Raw genomic sequence first — 15,030 nt, 5'->3', positions numbered from 1 at the left:
TCAGCTATCGGTGAGCATGTATTATACGTAAATTAATTTTTAGTACCGTTAACTTTAAACTTTACGTATAGACATACTATTATAGTAAGTTATACGTATATATATATATATATATATATATATATATATAATATAATATTCGCACATCGTTTATCAAAGATATTATTTAAATATTTAAAGAGATGTCAATTCTGAATTTCGCAGAAAAGCGTGTATTCATCATTTCTTTCAATGAGACAAAAAGATTCCTAGTTGTATAGTTTATAGCAATTCTAAAATGAGAAGTGGGAAATTGATCCAGTGATGCAAAGACTGTGTTCGTCACGCTTCCCCGTCGCGATTTCACGGTAGTCTCCGACATGGATTTCGCGAGAAATCCAACAGGAAATAATAGGGATGTATTTCGGGACCCCGCAGGCGGACCGTTGACCTCGACGGGACATTTACGGGATTCCGCGACGTCGCGCCAACCTCGTTCACCATTCGCGCGCGAATGTAGATACACATCTCGAGCAGTAATCTCGACGTTCCAGAAACGGTGAACGATGTACTTACAATGGTTTTACGGTACTACAACCATTATCAATTTACTTATAGTCGTACTATATGGACGTACCACTAGTACGACTATATCGACATGATCTCATGAATCTTGCACTCGTTTCGCGACGATCGATCCCCCGAACCGGCGCGAATCGCGTATCTACGATATCGCGTATCGCCCGATATATTCAGTCTACTTACACACCACCCGATATATTAGTCCATTCACACGCGAACTAACATTGAAATTGGAAAATCATCAGGAAGTCGTTGCCGTCGTTCGATCGTGCCATCGCCAAACCGTTTCTGTATTTATGAATCCGGGCGTTTATTCTAATTGAAAATTGAACACACATTCAATCCGCTTTGGAAAGTATCCTGAGTCAAAATCACTTTTTATATACTTTTTCAAAGCGCTTATAAATAAATGAATGCTGTTAAATTCAGAAATTTCTCCTAAGATTTTTGTTTTTGGCTTGTAGTTAAATTTCTTGTTATAAGTATTCAAATATCTAATTTCTATTTAGAAAATGTTAAAAATTATCTTTTTTCATAATATAGTAATAAATACATCGCTTCCTTATGTCACTTCAAAAGTGACATAAGGACATAGCTCAAAAAATATAATAAGTTAAGTGAATATTATTCTGTTAATCATTAAAAGCACGGATTAAAAAGATTTTGTTAATTTAACAAGCCATAGAAAATTTCATTTTGTAGATATAACGGCAATAAATGTGTCGATATCGAATATGATTGTTATTTTTTTGATTTATTGTGTCTATGATAATTCTTTTGTTATGGAAACTGATGCTAATCGTTATATTTGTTAGTAACATTGTAAGTTATACTAGCAATATATTTTGTATCAATATACTAAAACAAGTGTGATTTGTAAACCGTATATTGTTTGTTAAATTTGACAAATAGTGAGAAATATGATACGCAATAGTAATTGATTAATTCCTTTTCCTAGCAAATCATCACATAACAAATCATTTTTTCTAATAACAAACTCACATCTCTATGAATCAATTTAACTTTGTTAAAAGTCATTAAAATCGTCACAACTCAAAAAGAGTGATTTTTAAGGATGAAAATGACAAAAATGACATTTGATCATATTAAGAATATATATATATTTTTTGCCGATATTATTTAATTAGTTTATTCAATCATTTTTTTTGTTCAAATCGAAAAATAATTGTGTCACTTTTGAAGTAAAAGAATGATATATAATTTATACACGTCTTTAATATTAAAGATAAGCGCGGAGAGTGCGTGTTTTAAGATGAAAACATTATTCTGCGTGACGTGATCAACGAACGATATCATACGATATCCACGGGTTTTACTGCCGGAAATGTAATTACAATTCAGCGATCGGGAGATACTCCGTTGCGTTTATACCTCGATTTATACTTTGCGTAACAGGCATCGAGGTTCGGCTCGTGCTGTTTACTGTGGAACAATGGCGAATCGACATGAGGGAAGCGGCTGTCAAGGACTAGTATACAGGTACGAGGACCTCGAGTCACGCTCGGGTTCCTTCTCTGCGAGCGTCTAATTGCTTGGTCGTTCCGGGGCGTGAGCGGGTGGACTTGAGATCCTCGTTTCTTGAGTCTCGGCTGCATCGAGGTGAAATCGACAATTCTGCACGGAGAAAAATATTTAGTTGAATTAACTGGAGTCGAGGTGGAAAATGAACGATTCAGAATTCTAGTTTAATAGATTTCTGATTAAATTTACTAGAATTCTGGCAGATTGGGAATTGATTGTTTCAACAAGAATTCTGGATCATTTATCTTCCACCAAAATTTCAGTTAATTCAACCAAATATTTTTTTTCGTGTGTCGTTGGAATTTTTGAAATCAAATATATTACATAATCGTTATGCGAGAAAGTTATTCAAATTGGTTTTGAAAGAGAAATTCATGTCATAAAATTAAGTAAAGAAATTAAGTAAAAGATATTAAAAAAATTATTAATTAATTTATATTATTATTAATTATTAATGCAAAAAGTTTTCGTTATGAACTTGGATCTAATTCGGATCAAAATTAATCAGATACAATTTTTGATAAATGAAGAGTAAGAGAATCTAATTAAAAATTATAAAACATTTCCAACTAATTCATAAATAGATAGAACTTAATTCTAATACTTCGATGATAACATTCATCAATCCGAAATATTAAATTTTAGTTAGTTTCACAAATAAAAAAGATATTTTTAAATATTTTAGTTCTAATTATAAGAAATTCTTCTTTTTCTTCTTGTTTTTGCTTGGCTCTTTATGAACCACTTTGTTCACAATTTCAAGAAATTATTATTTTATAATCCATTTAACTTCATGCCAATATTAATTTGTTTTTATTAAATCTAATCTATATAATTATATTTATACGTATAATAGCTACAATAAAAATATGCAATTCTCTGAGCAGTTAGTTCTGTGAACTATTTTCTTAATTAATACCTCGCGAGAGAGACACTCTTGAGAATGCGTTCAACAGGAAAAATGAGGATTCTACAGATTCCAGTTATTTTTCCGCGAGACGATCTCTTTTCTCGAAAGCGAGAAAAAACATCGAAGATAGCAATGACACGCTTCTCTCTCCGCGTCCGGTTTCTCGTCCCTCGCCGGTATTACGTGCTTAGTACGGCTTCGATTGTAATCGTTTGTGCCAGTGCGAATATGTACGTCTATCGTACCGGATTTCACGACATTAAGTCCCCTTTACGGCCTCTAAGACTCGCTTTGTTTATAGGATCTCATATCTCAATGCTAAATAAATGGACACGACAAGCTTTGGCGATCACCATTAAGCCTCATAGAAGAAAAATGACCATAATGTCAATGACCGATATTGTTCCTTTACTTCAAAGTTCAAAAGTGATACAACACAAATAATTATACTAAAAATTATACTAAAAGAAAAATGTTTGTGACTATAATTGCATAGTAAAATAATTATGGTTGAAAGCTACATTTTTATGATTATTACTGTTATAATATTAGTAAATAAAAATTATATGTGTTCTTTCAAATGAAAATTCTCTCTTCAAATGAAAAAATTGTACTATAAATTATGATAATTTTAAATATTAATGTAGTGAAATATCAAGATATATAAATGATAAATAAAATAAACATTTTCATATTCAATAAATGCAATCGCAATTATAACAAATATAATTATTTTCTTAAATTCATTTACTATTTATATGATAGTAACAACTAAAAAGTATATTTAAATAAAACTGATGATTTTCAAACAGGTGATTTTGAAATTATTATTAATAGCACAATTGATTATACACATTTGATTGGTTTACTTTTTGTAAAGGCTCACTTAAATTAATTTTCCAAACTACGTCAAATTAGTGTTCTATCAAAGTAATTAAATCAATTTTCTGAAGAATCACCTTGTTAACTGGATTTTTAAATTTATACTAAACTTCTCAATTTGACGTTAAGCCGTAGGGAATGACTAGTTATTTCCTCAATTTGCGAGACGACAAGCATTTCACAACGAAGATCGCTAATTATAGTTTCTTTCCGTGATGATAAGCCAAAACACCTTTTCTAAAGGCTAACTACCTTTAAGGCGAGCGTTATCACATAGATGTTACGTCATCGCATGAGCCCCTCTTTATCAAGTTGAAATTAATTATACAGACTGCCTGTGGCTCGACCGACTGTCACTGATAAGTAATACGTTTGCATGTATATTTGTATGCGTACACATACACACAACTATATGTTTATTATGCATGAACATGAGTCAGCTGATTTCATGATTTATTCATTAAATGAAAAGTCAAGGAAGTTAGTAGGTAGATTTATTACTTCTTTTTGTTTTTTACAATTATCTCGTCTGACAAACATATAGATCTTATAAGATCTATGGATACATATCGCTCAATAAGAACAAGTATGTGGATTCGATGTTTTTCTATTCAAATAGATAAATAGATTTCACGTGAAGTCGAGTGGGCATAAATTCTATCGGTATGTCTAATCGATTTTGTCTCATAAGTTTCCTTGTAATGTCTACATAGATATATGTATTAAGAACCCAGCAGTTAAAGGTATAATTATTAATTTAATACAATTTATATGTAATTTTCAAGAATATTAAGTTTTTAAATTAATTTTTATGCAGAACTAAACAAAATTGTACTATCAAAATGAGATATTTTGGATCCAATTTTGGAGATCCGCCTTCAAGAAATTATTTTATTAGAGTATGGATGATGACTTTTCAGTAAAATTAACTAAAAGTAGTACAACATCAATGTTATACTTAATATAATTTCATACTCAACAATGTAACTGTTACATTCATGTATTATATTTATATTGTTCAGTATGGAACTATAATTAATGTTATGTTACTCTTAATTGGTGGTTGTTTACTAGGTTATAAAGTTGCGAGCACATGGAATTCCACCGTGTGTTGCTTGCAGATGAGCAACTTTAGTTCAGCAATTCTACATGGATTACATCTGTTAAAATCTATATACAAGTATTCACGTAGAATTCACATTGAAATTTGAGAAAAATTTATTTTGATTTGATAATGAAACCGTAACATTATATTCATGTACATGTCGATGAATTCTTGTCTACGTAGTTCATGTAAAATACATAAATTCAATTACGTACTTGTTCTCATCAAGCAATTGCGTATAGATCATATTTCTCATTTCTACTATCCTATCATGATCTTTACAGTATTTTTGCAATAATTCTGCACAATGTTTTGCAATCAAGTTTTAGAAAACAAAGAAACTCTGTAATTATCTATCTCTGTAAATATCTGATTAAATTTTGAAAAGAATAAGATTTTATCGCATCACATATATTTTTTTGTTTGATGCGCACATTTTTATGAATTAAATATTCCAAAGCATTCTATCAGAAATCTTTGCATTAGCATATTATAATTATTTTAGATTTAAATATATTAGTTATGTGTTTGGATGAATCGAAAGGTTATGAGGAAAATTGAAAATGTAATGAAGCATGTAGTGTCAAATTTTCATATTTAGTAGCAATGGAAAGGCAACCTGGGGGATGATTTTGTAGTCAATACAAAATAAAGAATCTGTAAAGATAATTATACAGCAATTAATTTTAATAATCTGATACAAAGTAATAATATGTTAATTAATGCGACAACGTGATTATTTTTTATTCGTCTAAAATTCATACAAAAAACTTTACTTTCTTCTTATTAATTGTATGAAATAATGTGATGTAAAGCCACTAAATGCATGTCAATTTTACTTGTCACAATAAACAAATTAACTACAGATGAAAAAAATTGAATCTTTTTTTTATCTTCAATTGCTCTGTTTACTTTGTTAGGTCGCGATAGGGAGTAGCAAGCACTCCGCTGTGAAATTAGAAATTTAAATCATCCCCTGGTGTGTGGTCCTTCGTTATTTGTTCCTTTATACCGCTTATAGCATTCATTGATACGGACATTCATGACTAAGTTCGATGTTCGATTTTCTACTTTGCAGCCCACGTGGCGTTTATGGGGCGAGGAAAGAGGCGACGGCGTCATATACACAGTATATCTAAAGAAGGTCCGATACCATCGGCCCACGAGAAGTCTTTCAGCATCGGTGAGCATGATATCGAAATATTTTTAGTCAAGATTTTTAGCGTTTAATATTTTTACCAATTTAACTTGTCCTTTTCTTTTAGATTTTTAGCATTTGGTAGTAATTTTTACTCGTTTAATTTGTTCCTTTAGATCTTGATAATTTTTATTAATTTAATCATTTTTAAAGAATTTAATTATAATAATTTAACTAATTTAATCTTTTTTTTATTGTAATTGATTTTTATCAATATAATTTAACTTTTTCTTATTAATTAATTCTTATTGCGGTTGGAAATGGAGATCTACTTGTAATACACACAGTATTTTCCATAATTTTTTGATTCAAGAAAAATCATGATTTCCTCTCTAAAGATTTAGAAATTTCAAAGAGCAAGTTTTTTTTACTTGTTCTGAAATTTCTAAATTTTTAGCTACTATTTATTTAAAGCCTTTTAATCCTAGTACGCTATCGTATGTAAATTTCACATGTAAGTGAGATCATTGAGCGCTAAGCTGTCTTCAATGGTTAGCATGAGGATTTAAATCTGCCAGGCTGAAAGCTGAAGCCTAATTGAGTATCATTCTAGTGCTATTCACCAAAGCGGGGACCAAAGCTTTTAAAAATTCAATCCATTATATATCAGTTGGACCTTTTAGCGGTCAGTATTATAACAAAGAAGAATCACGTGATACCAATAAATTTTTAAATAATTTTATTGTATTACATACGCCATATCATTTTAAAATTGAATTTGACAGTAATCTTGTTCTTTTTATTAATTTGATAATTAGATTATTTATATAGGTTTATATTTTTTCTAGTTTTCTTATTTCCTTTAGTTTATAGAGATTATAAATATGTTATCATTAAAAATGTAAAGTGTACAAAGATCTTGTGTTACATTAATTAAAAATGATCTATATTCTCGTAAAATTTATATGTCAATAATAATACTGTATCATTAATACCGAGCATTCTAAAGTAAAAAGCTTTTATTTAAAGGAATCTGGCACAAAAGCGTCCACAGCACATTCTAGCAATGTTGCAGCAATACGTTGCTGAAATACTCTGCGCTGTCGTATGTTTTTCAATTAATAGTTTCAACATTCAACTAATGCACTCGTCGCGATTCTCCAGGATTCTGACGACGAGATTTCGCACTTGGAATGGGAGACGGTGCGAGTGCGTTTCTTGAAGGCCGGCACGGTGCAGCGGCTGGTCGAAAGTCTGGCGAACGACGACGGCGAGCTGGAGTCCACTTACATAAACATCTTCCTGGCAACATACCGAGCGTTCACCAGCCCGCGTGAAGTCCTCGAGCTGTTGCTCGCGCGATACGACGCTCTGGACGGGACCGCCGGCTGTGAGCAGCATCGCAAGACCCTTGTTCAGGCTTTGCATGTCTGGCTGGACGCTTATCTAGGAGACTGGAAGTCACCCCCGAGCCATCCCCTGCTCACCAGACTTCTCGAGTTCACGCAGCAGCGTCTTATTGGCTCTGAGCTCGAACTCAAAGCTAAGCACCGACTGCACCGGTTTCAGCGGGAGGATCAGATAGGTAATGTTATTTCACCGGCTTGGTGAGTCACGTCGTTTCACCGTGAACTTTAAACACAAAGAAAACCGTATAATTGATAAGGCACCGTGAGAAGTTCAAATACGAAGAATGATAACGCGCCGCGACATTTCCTAAGAACCACATCGGTTTTGGTTAAACTGTGAAAGAAACGAGCATTATAATGTTAATTTGTTGTAATCAAAATGATGCATTCAGTATGAAATTCATCAAATCGAATCTTTTTTAACATCAATTAAATTCTATTAATATAATATAATCAATTGGAAATAATATAATCTTTTTTATTTTCGTATTTCAAAAACGTTTTTATATTTTTTATGTATTCATTTTAATACGATGTCCTGCAATATACTGATCATCTATTTAAAATATGATTTTACACACAATAATAAAATTTTATTTAATAAAATAGAATAATGATCCAAAATTAAGTTATCTTATGATACTTGTAGTATCATATATTTTGTGACAATTCTGACTTATTTATTCCAAAATTTCATTAAATAAAAATTATTTAATAAAATTATTATTTATAAATCGTGTCTTAAATTTAGAAATTTTTAACTCGATTTTAAAGTAATAAATTTATATTTAATGAAATTGAAATATGCTTCAGAATTGTTCTAAGATAATTATCATAAGATAATTCTAGATTATGTATTCCAATTCCAATAAATAAAAATTTAAAATTTTAATAAAATTTTAAAATCTGTTTCAAATAAATGTCATGTAATACAATATTAAAATAAATATATAAAAATATAGATAGGTTTTTAAAATATAAAATAAAATTTTAAATCCGCTGATTGTATTTAAATAAAGTTCAAATCTATAATAAAAGCATCCAATGATTTTTGAAAAGTTGATGGCGAGTGAAAATAGAATCGAGTAATAACTCTGAAAAAAGGAATACTTGAACGAGACTAGTTACCATATTTTCCGTAATTTTTTAAATACTGAATATGAATTCAATATTTAAAAATTCCAAATTGTTCTATTACACAATTTTGAGATATTTGCATTCATAGCATTATAAAAAAGACTATTTTTACATTTTAATCGTATTATAATTATGTTGTACGATTGTTGGAAAAGTTTCATTGTAATAAAAATTAAGTATGTCGTTAAAATTCCTAAGCTTTAAAAAGTTTTTTAGTGTCAGATGTGATTTATAAGATAATTATTAAATTAAATTGTTAAAATATTGATTAAATATTGCTGAATATGAAACTGATGTCAAAACTGACAAATTCAAAATTATGAAAAACATCTATAAATTTTGCAATAATCCAAACATTTTTCAAGTTCTGACATCCGCCATATTAAACCCATAATTTTGAATTTGTCAATTTTGAAATGGTAAAAGTTTAAATAAATACAATTGAAGGCTGTTTGTTAATCATCAATAATTTAATTCATAGCTTTTCCATATAATGGACCTTATATTTAACTATATATTTTATTAACTATAGTTGATTAAAAAATCCTTTTGAGGACTGAAAGTCTTAATTTCATTTTGATTGTAATATAATTTCTCCAATATATTATATTATATTAAATATCATAAATCGTAGTTATAATATTACAAAATTAATAAAAATCGCTTTTTCTTGCAAAATTAAATGTAATATTTATTATATTATTATATGTAATAATTGTAATGCTTAATAATTTTGTAATGTGATAGAGCAATTTGGAAAACACATTCATGTGTAGGTATTAAACATTCAAAAAATGACTAGTTCTTGTTTCAATATTAAAAAAAGATATTTTTATCGAACAATGTAGTAATATGTATGTATAATTATATATATAGTTATATAATTATATAACCAAATGTCAAATATGAATTTTTAAATTTCGGTTAAATAGTTTTTTATATTAATACGTAGCGCACTAAATACAATGCCGACTTTTAGCTCTAATTTTCTCTAATTTTGAGTTATTAAAGTTAGGGAATCCAAATGGTTCTTAATTGTTAATAGTAATATATTCTTACTTATGCACACAATTTGAATGTAACAAGTAATAACTCACATGACGACCTACTTTGTATTTAGAGAATTCGTGAACCGCGATAAGCAAGCAAAACATCCACTAAAATATTATATTTCAAATGCATTATCTGAGGAGAAAGATCAAACATTATCGTGCACAATCTTTAACTTTTAGGCCGGTATTCATAGTCACATAGTCGATTCTTATTTCAAGATCATCTTAAGTAATGTCTTAAGACGCTAATGCAGTCCTCTGATTCGTTCGTGACTTCTTAAGACCGTATTTAAAACAGTTTTGAATATAAGATCCGTCTATGAATATACCGACCTTATAAGAACCTCAAATTGCAAAACTCTCCTCAAACTTACGCAAAAAAAGAAAAATATGACAAATGGAGTAACATAGGGTCGGACTTTATATATCTAGATCTCGCAATGCGTTTCGACATATATCTCGCGAGTTTCTAGAATACAAAAAAAGTTCAAACGGCATATTTTATTGGCGCGAACAGCATTGGCGCGAAAGAATCGTTCTATCGGCAGTTTGGAACACAGAAAGCTGGTCTGATTGTTAGTGATGGTGAAAGACCAATCAGGCTGCTCGAGCTCACACAAAGCCGTCTGCTTCCCGTGTATAAATTGAGGGTCTACAGGCTCTATTATACTGCCACGACCCGGGCAGGGCTCACCTTTCACTCAAGGCTCGCCTGCTGGAGAACTCGATCCAGTTGCAATATTTCCAAAATAGAGGTCTTATTTAAAGTAACGAGAGAGAGAGAGAGAGAGAGAGAGAGAGAGGAAGAGAGAGAATATTTTGAAACAACCTAAAAGAAAGTTTTTGACACGAATATAATTGAGACTTGTTCTTAATAAAGATTGATAGAATGTAATATTTTTGAAATTAAAAAAAATTATAAAAACTCTTTATTTCAGAATTATTAAAATTTAATATAAATTTTTAATCTTATTAAATTATAAAAAGTATAAAATTAATTTAAATTATTCTTTTATATATTAATTAAATTTTACAATAATGTATTTAAAAAATTAATGTATAGAATAAGAAAGAATTTTAAAGGATTTCGATTATGAAAATTAATGTTTCACCATTTAATTCCATATTAACTTTCATCAATTTTCGATTAGATTAATTTAAGTTCAGTTTTTAGATATTTTTAAAAGAATTTCTAAAGAAATTTATTTATATCAGAATTAAATATTAAAATTTAATACAAATTTTTAATCTCATTGAAATTTCAAAGTCACACAAATTGATTTAATTAATTTAAATTATTCTTTTAAATTTGCAACATATTTTTTATTTAAAAAATCATAAAAAAATCATATAAAATCATATAAAAAATAAAAAATAACTTTTAAAAAAGAATCAATTATGAAAAAAAATAATATTTCGCCACATAATTCTAGATTGATTTTCATTAATTTGAGAACGAATCAGATTGATTTCAATTCGATTTTCTTTTTCTTTTAGACTGTATAGTATACGACAATGGCCGACTACCCATGCGCGGTTCCCCGGATCCGATGGCGGATCACTGGGGGAACTACATCTTCCCCGAGGTGCCCCATCGTCACTTCGCCGAGCAGCTAACGCGGATGGATGCCGAAGTGTTTAAGAAGCTAGTTGCCCATCAGTGTCTTGGTGCCGTATGGTCCAGGAAGGATCGTTCCAGGAGTCACGAAGCCGCCACGGTGGTGGCAACCGTGAACCAATTCAATGCCGTCTCGTTACGTGTGATCTCGACCATTCTGACGGACACGACGCTCAAATCTCAGGAGCGCGCCAGGATCCTCGAGACGTGGATCGACGTCGCGCAGGAATTGCGGATACTCAAGAATTTTAGTAGCTTAAAGGCAATCGTCTCCGGCCTCCAAAGCAATCCGGTGTATCGACTGGAGAAGTGTTGGCAGTGCATGCCTCGGGAGAAGCATGAACTCTTCCGCGAGCTCGAGAGGATATTCTCAGAGGAGAACAACGCCTGGACACAGAGGGAATTGCTCATCAAAGAGGGCACTGCCAAGTTCGCTGACACTGCCGGCAGAAGCGATAGGCATCTGCAGAAGCTCTTTCAAAAACAGAATACTCACGCAGGCGTAAGTGCAATAACACGTTGTGTAACGTTGTTCTCTTTTGTAAGCTCTCGCGAAATTTTTTCTCAGCTTTTTAAGAAGATCATATAGAGATTTTAACCCTGTTGTTTTGTTCAAATTTACAATCATATTGTTACAGCCAATATAATCAAAAAGCTCTAAACAATAAAAAAGATTTCAGAAAAAGGATCTTATATTTACAAACAAAGACATATATCACAGAAAAGATCTTAAATATTAGTGAAAACTAATACTACAATTTAAATCAAATAGACGCGAATAGAACAATAAGATAAAAAAAATCATGACTCACAATAATTTCTTTTATAAAGAAAAAAGTCCGTACTTTTTTTGATTGTATGATAAAATATTAATATATTTGATAATTCATTTTAAAAACTTTTAAGTTGTAAAAGTTTGCCACAGTAATCACTAATCTCTAAATTAGAAAATTGCTTTAATGATTTAACGAGAACTTTAATTATAAAATTAAGTATATACATACATAAATAAATTTCATAATTTTTTAATAATTTATAATTATAAATTTTTTATAAATTTATATGTATATATTAATTATAAATTATACATTAATATATTATTAATATATGATTAATATATAATAATAATAATTTATATATATATATATATCTAAGAATTCTTTAGAATCAGAAATTTATAAAACTAATTATATATAAATTTATGCTGAATAACTAGCTCAAGATGTGTTAAGTATCGATTCGCAAAAATATAAATACAGATTAGATTACACAGAAATCAGTTTTATTTGTATGGACGAATATATCATATTCTCTGCGCTATTCTCCTTTTCTCTTAAACTTAATATTGATGAATTTTTCTGAAATTTGATTTCAGAACATTAGTTACGGCACAATACCGTATCTAGGTACCTTCCTAACTGACCTCACTATGATCGACACGGCGATTCCGGATACGATAGCCGATGGTCTCATCAATTTTGATAAAAGACGGAAGGAGTTCGAAGTGCTTGCTAGGATAAGACTTCTGCAGGGCGCGGCAAACGCATATAACTTCAGCATGGATCCCGTGTTCGATCGTTGGTTCCATTCGGTAGTGGTATTGGACGATCGGGAAGCGTACAAACTTAGCTGTCAGATCGAGCCACCACCAGGGAACACTCTCAACAATCGCGGCAAGAAGAAACAGGTGATCTTTCATCTAATGAGAAATACAGCCTTGGCCATAAGTATGAGGCATCCTCAATTTATTGCATTTTCGTGGAAAAACCGATAATAAGATCCAAAGAAAAACTAACAAAATGAAAAAAATAAATATTATTTTTCATTAAATATAAAACATATTTACATAAATTGAAGATATTCTATACTTTTGGTCAAGGTTGTTTTAATCTATTTTCTTCCTATATATATAAAATATACGAATATTAAGAAATTCCTCAAAATTATCTAATCGAAATTTCTTCATCAAAATCATATAAAAGTACGTGAGACGATATTATTAAGGATAACCTTATTTATATTTCGAGTATTTTTGAAATAAGCCTCGTATCTTTCTATTAAAAAACTATCTTCGATTATCAACAGGGATTCAAACGAGAATTTAATCATGGGACTTGTCTTACAGGGTCATCAAGGTCACCGCAAGAATGATTCAATTGCCTCAACGTCCAGTTCGAGCAGTTCGCAATTTTACTGCGACCTCGATTCCCTCCCGAGTTCGCCACACAACTCGCTGGACCGGCGAACGTCACCATCACAAATGTCCAGTTCGTCCTCGAGCTCGTCTCTACCGTCCCTGGACGTATCCCTAAGTTCCGGTGGAGGTGGCAATCATCAGACTCGTCTGGCACCCCCAGCCGGTGCTGTGGCGGCCAACGGTAGCACTCCGAATCTCGCCGGACTGTCTAGTCCCAGTCACTCGCACAAGAACTCGCCTGATTTCTATATTATCAAAGTCACCATGGAAACGGATAATGTGGAAACGCAAGGCGTGGTGCTGTACAAGTCGATAATGCTATCGAACAACGAGCGGACGCCACAGGTTATCCGGAACGCCATGCTGAAGCTTGGCCTTGAAGGCAGTCCCGATCAGTACACCCTGGCCCAGGTGCTACCCGATCGGGAGATGGTATTGCCCAATTCGGCTAACGTCTATTACGCTGTAAATACCGCGCACAATCTCAACTTTATTTTGAGACAGAGGAGAGAGCCCAATGACGTGACCTCGGACAGTCCCAGGAGCAAAGGCAGCGGTCACAACCACAAGAGATAGTCTTAAAACCGTCGCTGAGTGCCCAGAACAAGAGGATTTCTGAAGTCTCTCGCTGACGTAAGCGGGAAATAGTTCTTGGACAATTACGTGAACTTTGGACGTGAAGTTAGAGTGCTAATGGATTCTCGAATTGCTCTCGTGAAGGAGAGTAAATTGAAGTCGATCAATATAATTGCGATAAAAGACAAATGCGATGTTGTCAGCGTACGTCAGTGAACAAATACTAAGCTGTAATATTACGCTAAATGAATTAACATTTAGTATTACAATATTGATGTCAGTGGCATCTTTCCAACACAGAGTCTGTAGCAACGTTTGCAAGATTAGAAAAATGCAATGTTGGGATGATTTGTATGAATTAATTGACATCAATAATACATAATTGGTAATGTTAATATTACTAATTAACGTTATTAATAGTAATGTTAACAGTGCTAATTAAATAATATCGCAACAATACATATCAAAATATTACAGCTTAACATCCGGTTCGCCATTAAGGTATTCCATTGTAATTTAAAAACGATGACTTATTTAATAGTTATACAACGTGAAGAAATGACGATCATAATGTCAGGCATCACAATTACCGCAATCGATCGCGCATCCTCGTTCGTTCTCCGTCGCGAATCGAAGTTGAAAGGGCAAATCTCGCCGTAATTAATTTGTTTATTAAGATTTACCATGACAACCCGGCCGCCTTCGCTTTTTTGAACGCGACACAAACAATCGAATGGTAAACCGAGATTAAGCGCGGTCACTCGTACAACCGGAAGTGCGTAGACCCACGCAGGTATCGCACAAAAAACGCACGCACGAACGCACGCACGCACATACGCACGCACATATATATATATATATATATATATATATATATATATATATATATATATATATATATAT

General features: G+C 31.7%; 1 protein-coding gene across 1 annotated transcript in view; it reads left to right on the top strand.

Moving 5' to 3' along the window:
* Window positions 1–14,127, top strand: part of LOC105621640 (ral guanine nucleotide dissociation stimulator-like 1) — a 16,507-nt gene extending 2,380 nt beyond the window's left edge. Inside the window, exons 2-6 of the mRNA XM_012203108.1 lie at window positions 6,079–6,183; window positions 7,303–7,723; window positions 11,234–11,856; window positions 12,730–13,041; window positions 13,480–14,127. Of these exons, the coding sequence (XP_012058498.1) occupies window positions 6,079–6,183; window positions 7,303–7,723; window positions 11,234–11,856; window positions 12,730–13,041; window positions 13,480–14,127 (2,109 nt within the window). The remainder of the gene's footprint in view (window positions 1–6,078; window positions 6,184–7,302; window positions 7,724–11,233; window positions 11,857–12,729; window positions 13,042–13,479) is intronic.
* Window positions 14,128–15,030: the final 903 nt, after the last annotated feature.

This window comes from Atta cephalotes, assembly GCF_000143395.1.
Source record: "Atta cephalotes unplaced genomic scaffold scaffold00035, whole genome shotgun sequence".
Taxonomy (NCBI): Eukaryota; Metazoa; Arthropoda; class Insecta; order Hymenoptera; family Formicidae; genus Atta; species Atta cephalotes.
This window is presented reverse-complemented; position numbering and strand designations above follow the sequence as displayed.